The 18,258-nt window shown below is 42.3% G+C and overlaps 1 protein-coding gene across 6 annotated transcripts in view; it reads left to right on the forward strand.

The window, feature by feature from the left end:
- LOC132381329 (M1-specific T cell receptor alpha chain-like) overlaps window positions 1-17,489 on the forward strand; it is a 90,609-nt gene extending 73,120 nt beyond the window's left edge. For all 6 annotated transcript variants that reach the window (XM_059950697.1, XM_059950698.1, XM_059950701.1 and 3 more), the window contains exons 2-5: window positions 13,691-13,972; window positions 14,879-14,926; window positions 15,671-15,778; window positions 16,251-17,489. In XM_059950697.1, the coding sequence (XP_059806680.1) occupies window positions 13,691-13,972; window positions 14,879-14,926; window positions 15,671-15,777 (437 nt within the window). In that variant the 3' untranslated portion in view covers window position 15,778; window positions 16,251-17,489. The remainder of the gene's footprint in view (window positions 1-13,690; window positions 13,973-14,878; window positions 14,927-15,670; window positions 15,779-16,250) is intronic.
- Window positions 17,490-18,258: the final 769 nt, after the last annotated feature.

Genomic DNA, 18,258 nt, shown 5'->3' on the forward strand with positions numbered 1-18,258 from the left:
TATGTCTTCTAGCTTTAAGTACCTTTGTCATGAACTTTTGGTGACCAGCTCCAAAAGAAACAAACTGACGCGATCAATCATAATTGAAACGCCCCAACCTGGGCGACAAGCTTACGAGTCTTTCATGCACACTCTCCAACTCAACCAAGTCCTTCTTATAGTGAGGCGTCCCCAGCATTGCATAATATTCCAACAGTGACCAAAACAATCTTTTGAAATTTGTTCCATAACCTTCCTACTCTTGTATTCTATTGCCTGGCGAGTGAAGTCAAGTATCCTGTGTGACTCCTTCAACACTTCCTTTTTTTCAAAACCATTTTCACATCTCACAGACTAGGAAAGCAAATGTCCACCATAACCTATAATCTAGTTGGACAGACAGATAGGCAAACCGATTAATCGAGATTCAGACGAATGAACGAAGTGAAAGTTCCACAGACAAAGAGATTCTGATGCATGGTAAAATACAGATAGATAGATCGATAGATGGATAGCTAGGTAAGTACACGGACAGACAACATAGACTGTTAGGTGCTGACTCTTGTCAGGCAGATTGTCAGAAATTGCATGTATGGATTGTTACTATTATATCTCAAATTCAGTGCTCTGCCACTTATTGCCAGATAATGATCTCTATGCAAAAAGCACCAAGAGGCAGTGTATGGCATTCTGATGGTGGATCGTCATGACTGTATTGAGCAACAGAGGAGGACAAAATGGTTGATTCCCGCCTCTGAGCCTTCTTCTAGAATACAATTCCCCTCCAAAATGAGAAGCATGAACATCATATCTATGTGCACAGTATCTCATGAGCCAAACTCCACATCTGGCCATAGGGCCAAGTTTTTGGGTGGGCGTCTCACACTGTGCGAATAATAACATCAAAGTAATATTTGGATCGGGTACCAGACTCGATGTAACTCCAAGTAAGTCACCCTTGTTCACCAATCACTTGGTCCATTATTCCCGGTTGGTATTATTGCCGGCTAGAGATATTTTCTTTCTGGTCTTTCTGTGGGCTTGCTGGCGGGATTGACAGTATCTGATATTGACTCGGATACTGTTCGATTCTGAAGCTGACAGGTTTTATAATAGTTAGTAGTGCGACCAAGCACCTTGTACAAGCTGTTGAAAGGCTAGATTTAAGATCAATTAGAAGAATGATAGGTGATTTTATTGAAACGTTTAGATTTCGAAAATATTTGACAGTTAGATAAGGAGATGTTTCCACTAGTTGAAGACTTGTGAATGAAGGACAAACAAGGGAAGTGATCTGTTATTTGAAACTGTGGATTTAGAGATTTGTTCTTTCAGGGATGAGTGAATCTTTGGAAGTCCACACCACAACCGATTGTCAGAGGTGGACCATCGGTGATATTGAAGGAGTAAGTAGATGAATGTCTGTGTGACTGAAAAATTCAAGCTTATGATGATCTCGTACAACAGAGGAGATGGGACCTGGGAAAAATTAGTTCTTGTTGAATAATGGAGCAGGTCTGAGTGACAGAGTAGCCTACTGTCCTTAAATGTTTCTTTTTTAACCAGAATAAAACAAATACTGCAGCTCGAAGATTTTTTAAAAAAAGAAACTCCTGGTAGGTTTCAGTCCTGGGGCCATCGCAATCTACAGCCATCATTACCAACACAAAGGTTTACATTTCTATAGCGCCAAGCACACGTGTTTTTGTGAGGCTGCCCACTACTGTGTGGGTGACAACTACCGACTAATATTTGGATTAGGAACCAGCCTGACTGTAACTCCACGTAAGTCGACCTTGCTTGTATTGGGTGTAATATATCCCTGAGTGAACTTCGTAAGTTTAAAAATCAAGAAAATCTGGTTGAATTGTGATAGGCAAGAAGTAGACTCCAAGGTGAAACATAAATATATACACTGCTTCTCTGTTTGAAAGTAAATAGGAATATTTGTCCTATTGCTGCTGCGAGCTGATGGCATTTAAATATTAATGTACTTAGATACTAAAATTCAATCAGAATTTTTACCATTACCCATTTCCTCCTATCATGAAGTCCATTTTGCATCCAATTAGCAAAAGCGCTGTGACTCTGATCTGCATCATTCTGAATCATGCTACACGGGTCTTTGTGGTAGGACCATCGGTAATACCTTACTGAGGTTCGTAGCTTCATAGGTCTTCTTAGTATTCTCCTTAAGAAAATGCAATCAAATTAGTGAGGCAGAATTTGCCACACACTATACCATGCGAACTGCCCTTATGTATCGTTGTTTTGCCAAATCTACAAAATTCCTGTTCCTTACAGTTCACCGACGTTTCACTGACTTTGGGGAGTTATCTGTCAAAATGCGTACCAGGCCATATTCTCTGAACTATTATATAGCCAACCCACCACCCGAACCGCTATCATTCGTGTCTTTATCCCTGTCGATTACTGATCAGCAGTGCTAATACAAGACCTTGCCCACATCCCCTAGATTCAGATACAGACGACATCATTAATAAAACTTACTTAGTATTTTTAATAATTAGAGTCAATTAACGAGGAAGGCATTGGAAATGACCCTTTCAAAATAAAATGAAACGGATTCATTTTAAAGAGGGTCAAGTACTTTGTGAATCATACAGGTAATAGCAAGTTAATATCCGGGAGTAGGACTAAAGTGAGTATAGAAACAGTAAGTGCTCATATTTGTAAAGTTGGGACAGAAAATATTTGAAAATACGATTAGATCGGGTAGCTTTCAATCTGGTTGCAGGTCAATTTACTTCAGACAAAATATATTCCTTTTCCATGATTATGATTAGTTGAAAGTAAAATTGCATAACGGACTCTTTTTATTGAAATGTCTTAATTTTACGTATAAATGGAGGGGTGAAGACAAAGAGTGTTAATGGAAAGACAAAAAGAGATGGGACATAGATGGGACAGCAGAGTGAAGCAGCAGGTAACGCCACGACAGCCCTAGAGATCCGCATTTCATCCTCGGCTCCAGAGCTGAATGTGTACAGTTGGCCTGATTTTCCTGCGACCTTGTAGATTTTTTCTGACTACTTTCCTAGTTTCAATGGCTAACAGCTTGGAAGGATAATGGTAAATTGCCCCAGTGTGTGTGTATGTATGCAGGAATCTGAAAAGAGTTGTTGAAAATTTGGGAAGCGAGAAGTAGTTAGGGTAGGATTTCTGTAATTGCGTGCAAGAGCTTCAGTGCAGACCAACTGGGCCTAAAAGCCATCTCAGTGATGTGGGATTTTATTATTAGTGCAAGTAGGTGTTTGGTGGTCAGCACGATTCGATGGGCTGAAGGGTCTGTTTCTCAGATGTATCTTTCTGTGGCTGAGCTAATATGTCCATTTATAGATTGATACATACTTTAACAAATAGAAGTAAAATAATGTATCCGCGAATACTTACATTAGTTATATTTATAGTTTATAATGCAGCAGTGCAGGCGTTATATTTAAGGCCACTTATCAATATTTCTCATAAAGTGCCCTTTACTGGATCCGGTTTATTGTAATGTTATCTAACAGTGTGTGAGTACCAACCTACCATTAACCTTTGGACCAGGAACCAGAGTGACTGTGATTCCAAGTAAGTCACCCTAACTTGCTCTTAACATGGAATGTTTATGAGCATAATTACTGTGCCTGAATTTAGGATTCACTGCGATAACCAGACTGTTTTATTTTTGGAAAATTATAATGGGGGGTCAGCGTGTATTTATTGTATGAAGTTCAGTTACTGTGTGATGTAACGAGCAACAAATTAACGTTTGGAAGTGGGACAAAACTCGTTGTGGAACCCAGTAAGTAAAATGGTAGAGATTCTCTTCATCAGAAAAGGAAACATAGGACATGTTATAGATTAACTCATAGAATTTGAGGGTAATGTTACTGTTACAGTGCACAGCCCAACATATCCACGCCAATAATGAGCTTTCTACCTACCCATTTTTCGAAGGAACACATAGACTTTGATGATTTGGCGATTCCGGTTGTCTACATAATTCTGAAATAATGTGCGTTCTGCTTCCACCACTTTGGACAGTGCGTTCTCGATACCAACCATCCTGTAGTTGAAATATCCCTCTATGAATAACCATGAAAGTTCCAATCCTCTCTAAACCTATGTCCTTTATCGTTACGTACCTTTGCCCAGAACTAACTTTTGCTGCTGAAGTTAGCACCAGACAACGGTGTACACCTTAACCAGGACACTCTCACCTTCGCCAGATTCAAGGGAAACAAACTGAGACTATCAATTATAGCTGAAACTCTCCAACCTAGGCATCAGCCTGATAAGTCTTTTCTGGATACTCTGCAACACCATCAAATCCCTCCTATAGAGTGCTGCATTATATTCTGAGAGTGACCAAACCAATTGTTTGTAATTTTGTTCCATAACTTTCCTGCTGGTATCTGGCTGGCGAAGAGAAGTATTCTGTATGCCTCCTTCAACACTTTCCCCTTCTTTTGAAAACCATTTTCAGATGTCACGGACTAGGAAAAAAAAATGTCCACTATAGCCTAGTTAGACAGACAAACGAGCAGAGCGATGAATCGAGATTCAAATGAATAGCCGAAATGAAAGATAGATTCACAGACGTGTGTGGAAAAACAGACAGGCTGATGAATGGTAAAATGTGGATAGACGGATGGATAGCTGAATGATTAAAAAGATAAAATGGAAAGATAGATAAATAGATAACAATCTATACTTATCTATTATTAGCCTTAATAGATTTTTTAAAAGATGTTTTAGCCAATCGTGTACTCATCAGCTAATTATATCTATGCATAAAGCACCGAGAAGTACAGGGCGAGTTGTATATGTTATTGGGATGGTGGATCAACAATGTTATATTGACTGGTAGAACCAGCTCAAAGGGCCAAACGAGCGACTCTCGCCCATGTATTTTCATTTCTTTGTTCGATGCACAATTCCCTTCCAAAATGTGAAGCGTGAGTATCATGTCAATGTGCACAGTATCCCACGGGCCACACGCCACAGTTAACCGTAGAGATTTTGCGTGGATGTGTCACACTGTGTGAAGAATGACTTGAAAATAATATTTGGGCCTGGAACTGAACTGACTATAACTCCAAGTAAGTCAGCCTTGCTCATCAATCATTTGATCCGTTGTTCCCTCCTGGAAAATAGAAATATTGACAGAAAGGGCCCTCTGTTGACCTGTTGGTGCGATTGGCACCGTAAAGGTATCCTTTTAAGGAATCAGGGACTGTGTGTACCTTTAGCCGTCAGCACATCAATACTTGCTACATAGATCATGCTTCTTGTACAAACAAGTAAGTCTTGAAAATAGGTTATAAAAATATATCAGAAGGATGATAGCTGATCTTATTTAACCGAGTAAGATTCAGAGAAAGTTTGGAGAATGGGTGAGGAGGATTTCCACCAACTGAAGAACATATGGGGGGAGGGATCTTTTATTTGAAATTGAGGGTTCCAGTGATTTTTTCCTTCCCTGAATTGCATCATTTATTTCTTCCTTCCGGGTGCTTGTGAGTGTTGGACTAACAACGGGTGAAGTTCTGCATGATCAGAAAATAGAAAGAGGTGGCTAAAGGGATTCTGCAGACATTAGTGATAATCTTTCCAGAATTTATGGAGTATGGTTCTAGATGACTGTAAAATTGCCAATGTCACTCCACTCCTCAAAAGGGTAGAGAGGCAGAAGAAATGAAATGAAGTCCTGTTATTTTGACCTCAGTGGTTGGGAAGATGTTTGCGTTGATAGTTAAAGCTGTGGTTTCAGTGTACGTGGAGCCACATGTGAAAATAGGCTGTAGTCAGCATGGTTTCCTTAAGGGAAAATCTTTCCTAATAAATCTGCTGAAATTCTTTAAAGAATGAGCAAGCAGGATAGACATCGAGGTACAGGTGGATGTTGTACATTTGGATTTTCAGAAGGCCTTTGACAAGGTGCCACGCTTGAGGCTCTTTAGCAAGTTAAGAGACCATGGTATTACAGGAAAGATACTAGCATGGATAGAGCATTGGATGATTGTCAGGAAGTAAAGAGTGGGAATAAAGGAAGCCTTTTCTGGTTTGCTGCAGGTGAATAGTAATGTTCCATAAGGATCTGTTTTGGGACCGCTTCTTTTTACGTTATATGTTAATAACTTGGATGACAAAGTTGGTGGCTTTGAGGCCAGGTTTGTGGATGATGCGAAGGTAGGTAGAGGGACATACAGTTTTGAAGAATCAGAGATGCTCCGCAAGGATTTAGACAAATTAGGACAATGGCCACGGAGTTGAAAATGAAACACAGTGTCTGGAAGTGCATGGTCATGCACTTTGGTAGAAGAAATAAAAACGTGTGCTCTACATCGAGAGAAAATTCAAAAACCTGAGGTGCAAAGTGAGTCCTCCTGCAGGATTCCCCGAAGGATTACTTGTAGGTTGATTCCGATGGTGAGGAAGGTAACTGCAATGTTAGAATTCATTTCGAGTGTGCTAGAATAAAAAGCAAGGATATTATATTGACGCTTTGTCAGGCACTCACTTGGAGTATTATGACCGGTTTTGGCCCCTCATCTATGAAAGTATATGCTGACGTTGGATAGGGTACAGGAAAATTATTCGGGGCATTTCATGGCTCCGGAGCAGACTCGGTGAGCCAAATGACTGAATTCCGCTCCTATCTTAAGATAGAAGGCTGTGGAGAACTTTTACAGTGAGGAGTTGAAACCTGGGACAAATCAGTTTAAGTTCAAGACAGGCTTGATGGTTTAATCCTGCACCCTAAATGTTTTTGTGCTGTCACAAAGGCCACAGATGCTGGAAACCTGAGATAAAAGATAGGAGTAAAGTTATAAAGTCCTGTTAAAGGCTTTCATTTCTGGAACACTTCATAGACGTTTTGGTGAGGTTTTCGCCACAGGTTTAGTAAAAGCCGGCGAATAATATTTGGATCTGGATTCAGCTTGACTCTAGCTCCACGTAAGTAGTGATTTTGTAAGGCTGTCCAGTACTGTGTGGGTAGCAGCACCAAAATAACATTTGGATCTGGCACGATTCTGACTGTAACTCCGCGTAAGTAGACCTTTATTTTGTTTGATACAATTTATCTCAGAGAGAAAATCCTGTTATAAATCAACGAAAACAAGCTAAATTGGGTCGGGGGGCATTAGGGTTAGAATCCAGGGTGAAAAGCTGAAATGATATACTGCTTGTCTGTTTGCATCGTCATTTGCTGTTCCCGACAGACACCATTTTAGTTCCATTTAAATATTCATATACCACCTTCCAATCAAACAAAAATCTTTCCAGCTTTACCCTCTGTCTCCTATCCTGAATTTCACTTTCGATGCAATTAGCTGAACAGACTCTCATCTACCTTAGCCTTCTGTAACAGACTACCACGCAGGGCCCTGTGGTAGGACATTCCATAACGCCTTTACTAAAGTCCACAGACAATGCCTTCTGCCCTTCCTGCGTCAGTCCTCTCAGTTGCCTGCTCAGTTACTGAGGCAGACTTTCCCGACGAAATGCCATGCTGCCTATCTGTCACTACACTCTGTCTTTCCAAATATACATAAATCCTCCTTGTAATTATCTCCAATAATTTCCCTACCACCGACATTAGGCTCACTATCCTGATGTTACGGGATTGGAAATGCTGCACTTCTGAAATAAAGGAAAGATTCTAACGATTCTCCAGATCGTTCACACTTTACCTATGACTAAAGAAGATGCAAAAGTCTCCATCGAGATCGCAGTAGTCTTCCCATGTTCCCATAGTATTCTGGGAGAGAACAGCTGGCCCTCCGTTCCGAGAACTGTGGGATAGGTCCTAAATAGGTCCTAAATGGAGTTCAAGAACGGATGCACAAATACCTTGAAGCATGTGTGTGTTTGTGTGTTAGATCAGTTAGAACGCATACTTCCCAAGTTTATTCCATTTAACCACCACCATGTGTGTGAAATATCCTTCAAATTTCCAAAAATAAAGCCTTGAGATGTCTTCGAAAACATCGTCTCCTAAAGGCAGTTTATCGTTCAGAATTGAAAAGCCCCTCGTGAACAGGGACTTGAACGCTGGACCCTCAGATTCGAACTCTGATGCTCTACCGACTGAGCTACCCAACCTCTGTCTGGAAGCATAGTGAATCTCTGAAATTTTCTACCCTAGAAAGAAGATGAAAGGCAGGTCATTTGATATATTCATAGATTCGAGGAAATTCATCTTCGGCCTTCCTCGTCAAGTCCGAACACGATGCCTCGCAAACATAAGGCTATTGAGCTGCATTTGCCGCATATCCCTCTAAACCCTTCATATTCATGTATTTGATTATGTTTTAATTTGTAATGATACCAGCTCCTAACACCTCTCCTAGCAGCACATTTACTATACCCATTACACCCTGTCTAAATAATAACACCCCTCAGATAACGTGGAGATGGATAAATACTAAGGCCAAGGAACTGGCTGTTTAGGGAAAAGGCACAGAAAAGGTGTTGAGTTCAGATATGATCATAATTAATAGTAGAAAGGCTTGACGAGTCTACTCCTGCTCTTATTTCGCTTTTATTGTGTTATGAAATTCTCTCCTACATCTTTTATATTGCTCAACGAACTTGCTTGTTTGCACTAATCATCCATTCACTTTTTTTTTTCCTGATCCAAACTTCAACAATGTTTGTCATCCAAGGTTCCATAATTTTGGACGAAAGGAAGATTTACGTTGCACAGTAGGTAGAAAGAGGCGGGGTTAATGAACGTAGGTGGGTACTTGATACTTTACATGGACAGAATGGGTCAAAGGGCCTGTTTCTCCGCTGTGTGGATCCTATGGCTTAGAAAGAGGCAGTGTCGAAAAATTTGTAATTTGAATTATATAAACAGATAATATTTGAACGAGGGACTAAAAGAAGTATAGGAGCCAGTGATTGCGTTGTGAGTTATTATGCTTTCAGCTATTAGTAAAACAAAATACACAGATTTTTCAGCAATTAATTTAATAAATAAAAAATGCACAGATTTCTCAGCAATGAGTTTAATAGACATGTAATCTTCATCGGCTAAATAGTTGGTAAAGCAATTCGCCTAATTCTCATCCCAAATTAAAGGCAACTTAATATATCAGACTTTTAAAAATTGTTACGTTTGCTATAAGTTTGTAATTAAGTGTTAACTCTAATATTAAAACTATAACAGTAAATGGTGTTTCCAATAAACCACAATATCACTAAAAAGACAAAGAACAATTAGAAAGAGAAGCAAACTAATGAACAAACTAGAAGATAAACAGATACATAGGGCGCTGTTGGATAGAAAGACACAGACAGACGAGATATGGTTGAAATGTATGTAGAGAGTAATGGAAGTTGAGAGGCACATATAAGATAAATAATTACTGACACGTACAGAGAAGGGGAATCAGAGAGAAGTAGACAGAAGAGAAAATGACTGATATCAATAGATAGAATAAAGTAAGTTGGTAGATAGATAGAGCACTGTGGGAGAGTGCAAGGGTGAGAGAGGGCAAGTATAAGAGTGCGGTGGGAGAAATTCATGAAATCTAAGCTATAGTTAGTCTGACTTTCAGATAACATGCTCTAGTACATGGTCTATTTAGCAGAAAATTGGCCGCAATCCCGTGACATTCCAGAGAGTGTAAGTGGGAATGTGATGCCTCAATGCACTCTTCGTGAACCCTGTAAGACGCATTTGCTACGCATACAATCAGGCCACTGAGTTTATGTGTGGACAAGTGATGCTGTGTGAACGATACGACTTACATAGACTATCACTCCATGTGAGTCCGCCTTGTTTGGAAATCAGTGAATGGCAAGTCTGGTTCATCGATTGAGCTAGTTTCCTCGTTTAGGAAAGACTGGGGACTCCTGATGCATGTGGTATTGAATGTTTCTATGGGCTGGACTGTTAGATCGAAGAACTTGGCAAGGACCCCCCGCCCCCCCCCCCCGCTCCCCTGTTCAATGCTTCAATCAGTTCCCTACCAAATGCTATGCTTTCTGGATTTTGCCTTGCCTAAAGTCAAGACTACTGTGAAACCTTCACCCTTACCGAGCTGTCCAGAAGGATTTATTCAGAAGGGAAAGATGTCCGGCAGGAAGGAAACATTAGTGGGTATTGGACGAAGAAGGGAGTTTGTAGAGAGACTGTGGACCAAGGGTTTCCAAAATGTTATGCCATGGACTCCTACCGTTAACCCCAGATTGGAAGATTCTACTGTAGACAGATCCCAACAACCAGAAGCTTCTTCACCAAATACTCTTTATTCAGCTTCACCTGACCGTAGCTTTCACTGACATATTCTCGACTTTGAGACATCACCGGCTCTAAACCTTGGTACTCTCTCCCGGACAGCATGGTAGCAGCACATTCAGCAGGGCGACGTTGCTCACTTCCTGACCGCCAGGCCACCATGTGTGGTGTAGGGAATCCAATCCAGTGGCGCAGCAGGTACAGCCGCTGCCTCGCCGTTCCAGCAACCTAGGTTCGATCCCGACTTTCAGGTCTTTTCCACAAGTTTCCACCAGCAAACAGCTTCCGGGTTAGTCACTGCAGGTTGATCATAAGGTGTAGGTGAGAGTCTTATTGTTTTGTCGGGAAGAATTTTAATGTGGATCCAATAAAATGGAATCAGTCTAGAATTCGTCTAAACATGTGCTTGTTGGGCCCAATATGTAAAAAGGGTTGTTTCCCTGTCGATTGCTTCAATGACTAACAAAAGTTAGAGATGAGCATTATTCATGTTAATTGGAAGAGCGTGTGTAAAAAAAAAAGTTCCCATGAGATATAATCTCCACTTCCTACACTCTTCCTACAACTAAAACCACGAGTTCAGTCATGCAGCATAAAACAGCAAGTTCAGGACTTAAGAGTATGCCAGCTATCAGACACCCAAAATTCCCGTCGCACCCAGCACCCATTTAATGGAGCATAGTATGTTCTTTTAATTACATGGTTAAATTCTGAGTTCGCATTCTGGTTAGAGGACATTTCAGCTTTATATGTTTTTGTGTTCCGAATAGCATTTATAAAGCAGGGAATCTAATTACAGTGTATCTGCTGAATTTCAAAAACGGGGAATCAACGGACAGATAAATGTGCAGGGGCAGGTGGGATTGAGAGAAATGCAGGCAAGCAGAGACAATACATTAATAAAGGGCGTGTAATGTAAATATCACTTTAATATATTATTCATGCATACGTAGTGCCATTGTATATGAGAAAGTAGCATGAAACTCTGCATACAATAACTACTAGGAATGCAAACTGATAGTTTGGTTTGGTGCTTGATTCACCACAACTTCAACTAAGTCAAACTTGATCCAGTTTGTGTTTTCTCGCCGTTTGAAATGTTAACAGGAAATGCTGGAAAAACTCGGCAGATAGGGCAGTATCCGTGGGGAGACGAACCGTTGGCATTACAAGTCAAAGACCCTTTGCACGGAACCAAGAAATAGTAAAACCAAGTTAGTTTTCACTGCTACTGCAAATTAATTTGCTATCCCTTTTATCCCGTTCTGACCCAAAAGCCCCAGAACTGAAATGTTAACTCCGTTTCCCTCTCTACCGATGCTGCCTGATCTGCTGAGGATTTTCTTCATCTTCCGTTTTTTTTTTTTTTGCAGATCCCAAGCGTCTGCCACCGCTTCAATTAACTTTACTGAGATGGCTCTAAAAAGGAGTAAATTAGATTCAGATTCAGATTCAGTTTATTGTCATTTAGAAACCACAATTGCAATGCAGTTAAAAAATGAGACATTGTTCCTCCAGAATGATATCACAAAAGCACATGATAGGTCCCGATAAATTGTGACAAGAGAGAGTTATTATTGAATTGAATACGATCAAACAAGTCCAGACATTGACTTGTTTGACGGCTCTAGGCCTCTATTCAGACGAACGGGAAGAGGAGGGGAGGGCTCATCGAAACCTGGGGAAAGTTGAAAGGCCACGACAGAGTGTATGTGGAGGGAATATTCCTTATGGTGGCGGAGTTTCAGACCAGAGGGCACAGACTCAGAATACAGGGACGTCCGTTTAGATGAGAAATGATCATGCAAGTCTTTAGCCAGAGCGTGGTAAATTTATGGAATTCGCTGCCACTGGCAGCTATGGAAGCCAAGTCATTGGGTATATTTAAAGAAGATGTTGATATATCCTTGATTAGTTGGAGCATAAAGGGATACGAGGAGACGGCAGGGGATACGGATTGAGTGGGATGTGGATCAGCCATGATGAAATGACGGAGCAGTCTAAATGGACAAATGGCCTAATTCTGCTCCTACATCCTATATCCTATTCTCCTGGTCTTACTGTCTGAACCTATTGCATCATTACTGCTTCTTATGGCTCTCCCACCTCTCCCTCCTGTCTGGTTACGAGGCCCGGTTACCACACACCACCTGACCCCATCCCGTGTACTACGGTAAACCTCTAGAATTTTCTTACAAGGAGGGCAGTGAGCCCTCACTCCTCATTCTTTTAGCTCATTCGAAGCCATGGCCAAAGAGACAAGGCAAATGAATGAAGGAAACTGAATGTGGCCATAGGACAAGGCACTTTGGCCGACGATGTTTAAGTTGACTATGACGCCAAATTATACTAAAGCCTGAACATAATCCATACCCCTCTGTTCTTCTGCGTGTTGTCCCTCTATCCAAATACGTCTCCAAATACCCCTGTCACTATATCTGTAAAAGCAAATTCCCCCAAAATTTCCTTCAAACATTCCCCCTTTTACCCTTAAACTATGGTCTTCTGTCTGTAACATTTCCAGCCTGGGGTGGATGTTCTGCTCTATCTATGCCTCTCAGAATTTTTTATAAAAAACACTTGTCAGTTCAACCCCCAGCATCCGACGCTTCTGGCAAATCAGCCCAACCTCGCCTTACAGCCAGTCCCAGCGTCTTGTAAGGTTGCAACGTTCCAGATCTGATATTACAAGAAACGACCTATGAAGGCAAGAGAGTGACTGTAAGATACAGGAGCGGGATTCGCCCATCCATGCCATTGAGTCCGCTCCAATTGTGTCAATTGTGGCTGAATTGTTCAACCTCATTCATCCATCCTCAGCTCTTAACACTCTTCCCAATCCGAATCTATTAACCTCCACATTAAATCCACCCAGTTGTTCTCCGCCGCCCTTCTGAACAACGAATTCCACTGATTCTGCATCCTCAGGCTGATGAAATTCCTCCTGACCTCAGTTCTAAAGTAACGCTGTTTTTCCTCTTAGCCGGTGCCCTCAGATCCTCAACTCCCGCTCTAATGGAAGCATCCCCTCCAAGGCATCCAGGCCTTATGCCTTCTGAAGCCATATGGCTTATACATAGCCATGTCCACTTGTGCTGCCACTTTCAGAGAGCTAGAAACCAAAGACTAAATGTCCCCCAGTTCATCAACTGTGGTGGCATGCGATGTATGCCCTACCCTATTTGACTTCCCAAAAAGCACTACGTTTCACGTATTCGATGGTCTATCCACACTCGGTGGGCCGGAAAGCCTGTGCTGTATCTCTGTATGTCCAGGACAGGGGAGGAAAAGGGATCTGAGATATACTGTATAGTAAACACGGACGCAGGGTCGAATGGCCTGTTTCTAAGCTGTGATTGTTCTGTCAGTCAGCCGTTCGGCCCGGGATGCGCGGAAGTACGAGCAAGACCACTAACCAAGGAGTTCACCTTGTCTTCTTCTTTTTCTCTGCAGAACGGAACATTGCACAGAAGCCATCCGTCTATTTCCTCCGACCCTCTGCGCAGGAAGCTATCGACAAGCGGGTGCCAGCTGCCTGCCTTGCCACTGACTACTTACCCAATAAGTACACTCTCAACATATCTGCAGGCAGTTATTCCGAGAAAAGATCTGAAAAAGATGCTCAAATCTCCATCCAGGACAAAAGTTACAGCCTGTTGGCTTTCCTTACCGCGCCATGGTCCAGTGTGTCGTCTCAAATGAGCTGCCGGTTCAACGAGACCGATTACGTGGACAGTACGTTGATCGTTTAACACGAAAACTCGACTCAACCGGCATATGTTAATCTGTTTAAAAATTGCACTGAAATATTTCAGTAAATCTGGCGGGTTTCAAGGGCGGGAAGGAACCAGGGACCTAGTGAGTGGGAAAGATTCGCGGGAAGTAGGGATCTAGTGAGTGGAATTTGCAAACGTCATCTACCGAGCAAGAGCCCAAAACATCAGTAGTTCAGGGGAAACGGCTAGGAAATTATCTAACTGGTTATAGAATCACAAGGGCGGTCACGTCTCATCTATACTTCCCAGGTCTTTCCACAGCTGTGTTTGGGATCCTTCCCATAAACTCAACCACACACTCAGGGGATAAATTCAGTTCCTCCCCGATTTAAAGTGTATACTTCCTGCTCTTTTTTCCCCAGACCAGGAAAGTTTCGCTCAGCAAATACCCTTGTAATAAAACTATTAAGCAAACACTAGTAACTCTCCACATAACTTGCTTATCCCGCCGACTCCAGTATTGAACTCACCTGTTCATTCCTCAACCTTGAATCGACCTGCTCATCTGGCAAGCACAGTGTTGACCCGCTTTCCTCGTTCCAGCTCCACTGCTCACCCAATCTATTTGTTCCCCGATACCACTGCTGACCCAAACTTTACATTCAGCAACCACAGTGCTGATGCAACCATTTCACCCGAAATCCCACTGTTGATCCAACATGGTCATTCCCCAAATTCATTGCTACCCCCAACATACTCATTCCTCAACGCCACTATCGAACTAACCTGTTCATTCCCCAACTCTAGCTTTGACAGGACCTGCTCATTCACCTACTCCAGTGCGCTCCTTACCCTGTCTGATCAGTGTGGCATTTGATGACTGTCCATGGACTAGACTCATGAAGTTACTTTTTATCTCTTTCAGAGGGTGGCCAGGGGGTTTGCATTGAACTTGATGACGATGATGAAGACGGTAAGTGCTTGCTATAAATATTCATTATAATCTTCACGCTTCAAGGAATTTTGGGGGTGCCCATTGCAATCCACTGTATCCCGTATTATTTTCAGAAACTATAAATAGAAGCTAAAGGAAGGACGTTTAGAAGAATTACTAGGGTTGTGTATGAGCAATTATATGGGTCAACAGTCGGGTTGGGAAATAAGCAGGCTGAATCAACAGTGCGATTGGAGAGTGAAAAGCTCGGATCCATTGTGGGGTTGGGGACTGGGCCGCATGACTCAACAGTTTGGTTAGGAAGTAAACAGATTGGGTCAAGAGTTTGCTTCAGAATGGGCAAGTTGGGTCAATAATAGGGTTGGGTAGGTAGTTCTATTCAAATATGTTGCGCGGGACTTTGATAGAGAGTGAGGATTGGAGCAGAGATACCCTTTGTGGAGTTCGTCCCAACACTATGTAGCGGGCACAAATTTCAGGAAATCTGCCTTTTAAGAAGGGAAGGAGAATGTGTTCTCCTGGAGGGGAAAAGTAAGTCTGTGGACCTGACACCAGACAGCTGTGGAGATCAAGTCATTGGACATATCCGAAGCCATGATGAGCGTGTGATTTGACTGCAGTGTAGGATAGAGAGTGGTAGGCAATAGGTAGGAAGATGCAGATATGGCTAAATCAATCCACAGATTCCTGTTCAGTTTTCTCGTATACCCAAGGGCAACTTTGAATGCCATCTCAGTGTTCCTCTCTTTTCTCCCCCGGTAGAACGAGACGTACAAGAGCTCTCACTAACAGTCTTCGGATTGAGGATTCTGTTCTTCAAAAGCGTTATCTTCAACATCTTGATGTCTGTTCGTGTTTGGATATCATAAGGTGAGGGGCAGAGCTAACAGAGGGTCGATGGGCCGAACAGCTTCTGGTGGCGCGGAAGCCCGGAAGTCCTGAACGCTGTGAATAGCTGATTTGATGGTAACTGCAGAATTAAAGAATTAGCAGCACTGCAGTGCATCTCTCCCTCATCGCCACTCCTCTCACAGATCTCCCTCAGTACCAATCCACCCAAAGTGCTGCGCTTCCTCAAAATGCCCCTTCCACGTTGAGACGCTCCTTCAGCATCCATGCTGACAGCATGATGTAGCTGAAGGGTGGTGTTCAAGGAAAGAGAGCAGAAACTCAAACATGTTGAGCCGAATGGCCTGGCTGTACACTACAACAGTTTAACAGTAAATTGTATAGTAAACAGTAAACAGTATAGGCCTGGCCTATAGGGACTGTGGTTAGTCCAAGTCTGGTGGACAGAGAAGCAGTGAGAAAACTAAACTCTTCCTTCTCTCTCCCCATCTAGATGGAGACAGAAGCAGGGTCCTGTCGGCTACCTAGAACCCTGGCGTGAAGCCAAACCGGAGCCAGGTGTGGTGGACTCACTCAAGAATCGTTAAAGCCATGCAAATACAGAGATAATAACTCCGCTGTCATCGTCAGAAGTTTCCTGCTGTTGTAAATGCCTGACATATATCGCCTTTCCTTTGCAATCTCAACATCTTGTAAAAAAAATCCTTTTTCCTGCATTTACGCATAGAATTTATTATACTGCTCGCTCTTGTGAGATTTAAATTTTATCAGCTTCGCATCATTTTGTTATCTCTATATAAGCGGCTTTTGGAATATGCATGTCCCTTATCCTAAGAGTGCTTACAAGGTAGGAAGTTGTTCGGCCCATTGAGTCCGTGCCGACTTCCAGAGAACTCCTCCTGGTTCCTGCTCCTTTTCCCGACCCTGCCAGTTCTTTTCTTGTTCCTTTCGTCCGTATTCAGTGCTCTCAATACTCTCCTGCCAGCAACAGTACTCTCTCCTCCTTCGCATTTTGAACCCCCTTCCATTCAATCTCCTCTTTCACTCTGCTGAGAAGAGTGGCTTCCGCGCCGGGGAACATCCTACATCCCCGGCGCGGGCTGCCAGTAAATTTGGGTATGGACTACTCCTTAGATGGACATACCTGTATTAAGAATCCACCGTCTGAAGTTCAAATTCCACGAGTACCGTTGGAGGAATTCAAATTCAAGAAATAATCTGAAATTTCAGAAAGGCAATTCTTTCGAAATATATTCAATTTAAAACCAGTCAGCTGTGATGTTAAAATCCCTGTCTGTGATGAAAAAAATCTTCCTCGTGGACGTAGAATGGGGCCACATAGTGAGTCCAGATCCTACCACGGCCTGCTGACTATTTCAGCCAGCCTAGTTGCTCATCCAGTTAACACCATCCTTTCCTAGCGTAAGCAATAAAATGGACTTAATAGCCTTGACCCAAGGGTAAAGAACGTCACTCCTTCCCCCAACCCTTAAGCTTCCCTGGCACAGAGGGCAAACCATGAGGGAAGTCAAGCTATTATGGAATATAAGCTGTCTCTACCCAACCATTTTCTTGGCGAACTTATGTTAATATTTTAAGAGTTTTGTAAATGGTAACGAATGAAAAAAATGCTCTCGCACATTGCCTAAGCTGAGCAGTACAGATATCACGTGGTTTTTAATTGAAGTGCTGCTTTCCAAACCGTTCCATCATATCAATAAATTCTGTTTTGATATCACTCAGTAACTCCTTGTGATTCATTTCGTTGCATCAGTTTGGGTTAATGAATTATCCGTCAAAATCTCCACAGAATTTCTGCGACTTCAACGGAAATAGACAAGGGTGATGTCGGCTCTCGAATCTCTAGCTGCAAACATTGGTTGCATCCAGTCCTCTGAGACCTGGACGCACTCCAATGTATCTGTATTTGAACCCTGGTTGTGATCCAGAAGCTCTTGGTACCAGTACTTATCAGGTGTCAAAAGCCAGCCTCAAAATAAAGGACGTTAGGCCTGAAGTAACGTTAGCTAGGTCACACTTGGAATACCGTGTGCAGTTCTGGTTCCATCTAGGAGAAAGGAAATGGTTCGGTCAGAGATATTAGTTCACCCTTCATTTCATGAATTTTTGTTAACACAGGCCCAGAGCATTTGATGGTCCTGGGCCTCTATTCACTAAAATTCAGCAGAATGGCGGGGTGGGTGGGGGAGTGCTCATTGAAACCTATCGAATGGTGAAAAACCTTGACAGAGTAGATGTGAGGGGATGTTTCCTATGGTTGGAGAGTCTTAGACCAGAGGACACAGCCTCAAAATAGAGGGTTCGATCTTCTAGAATGGAGAGGAAGAGGAAATTCTTTATGAATTTCTGTAGAATTCTTTACCACAAGGCAGCTGCGGAGGCCAAGTCTCTATGTATATTTAAGGTAGAGGTTGGTAGATTCTTGATTAGTCAGGACATGAAGGGATACGGTCGTTAAGGCAGAAGATTGGTGCTGAGAG

Source organism: Hypanus sabinus, chromosome 26 (genome assembly GCF_030144855.1).
Source record: "Hypanus sabinus isolate sHypSab1 chromosome 26, sHypSab1.hap1, whole genome shotgun sequence".
Classification (NCBI taxonomy): domain Eukaryota; kingdom Metazoa; phylum Chordata; class Chondrichthyes; order Myliobatiformes; family Dasyatidae; genus Hypanus; species Hypanus sabinus.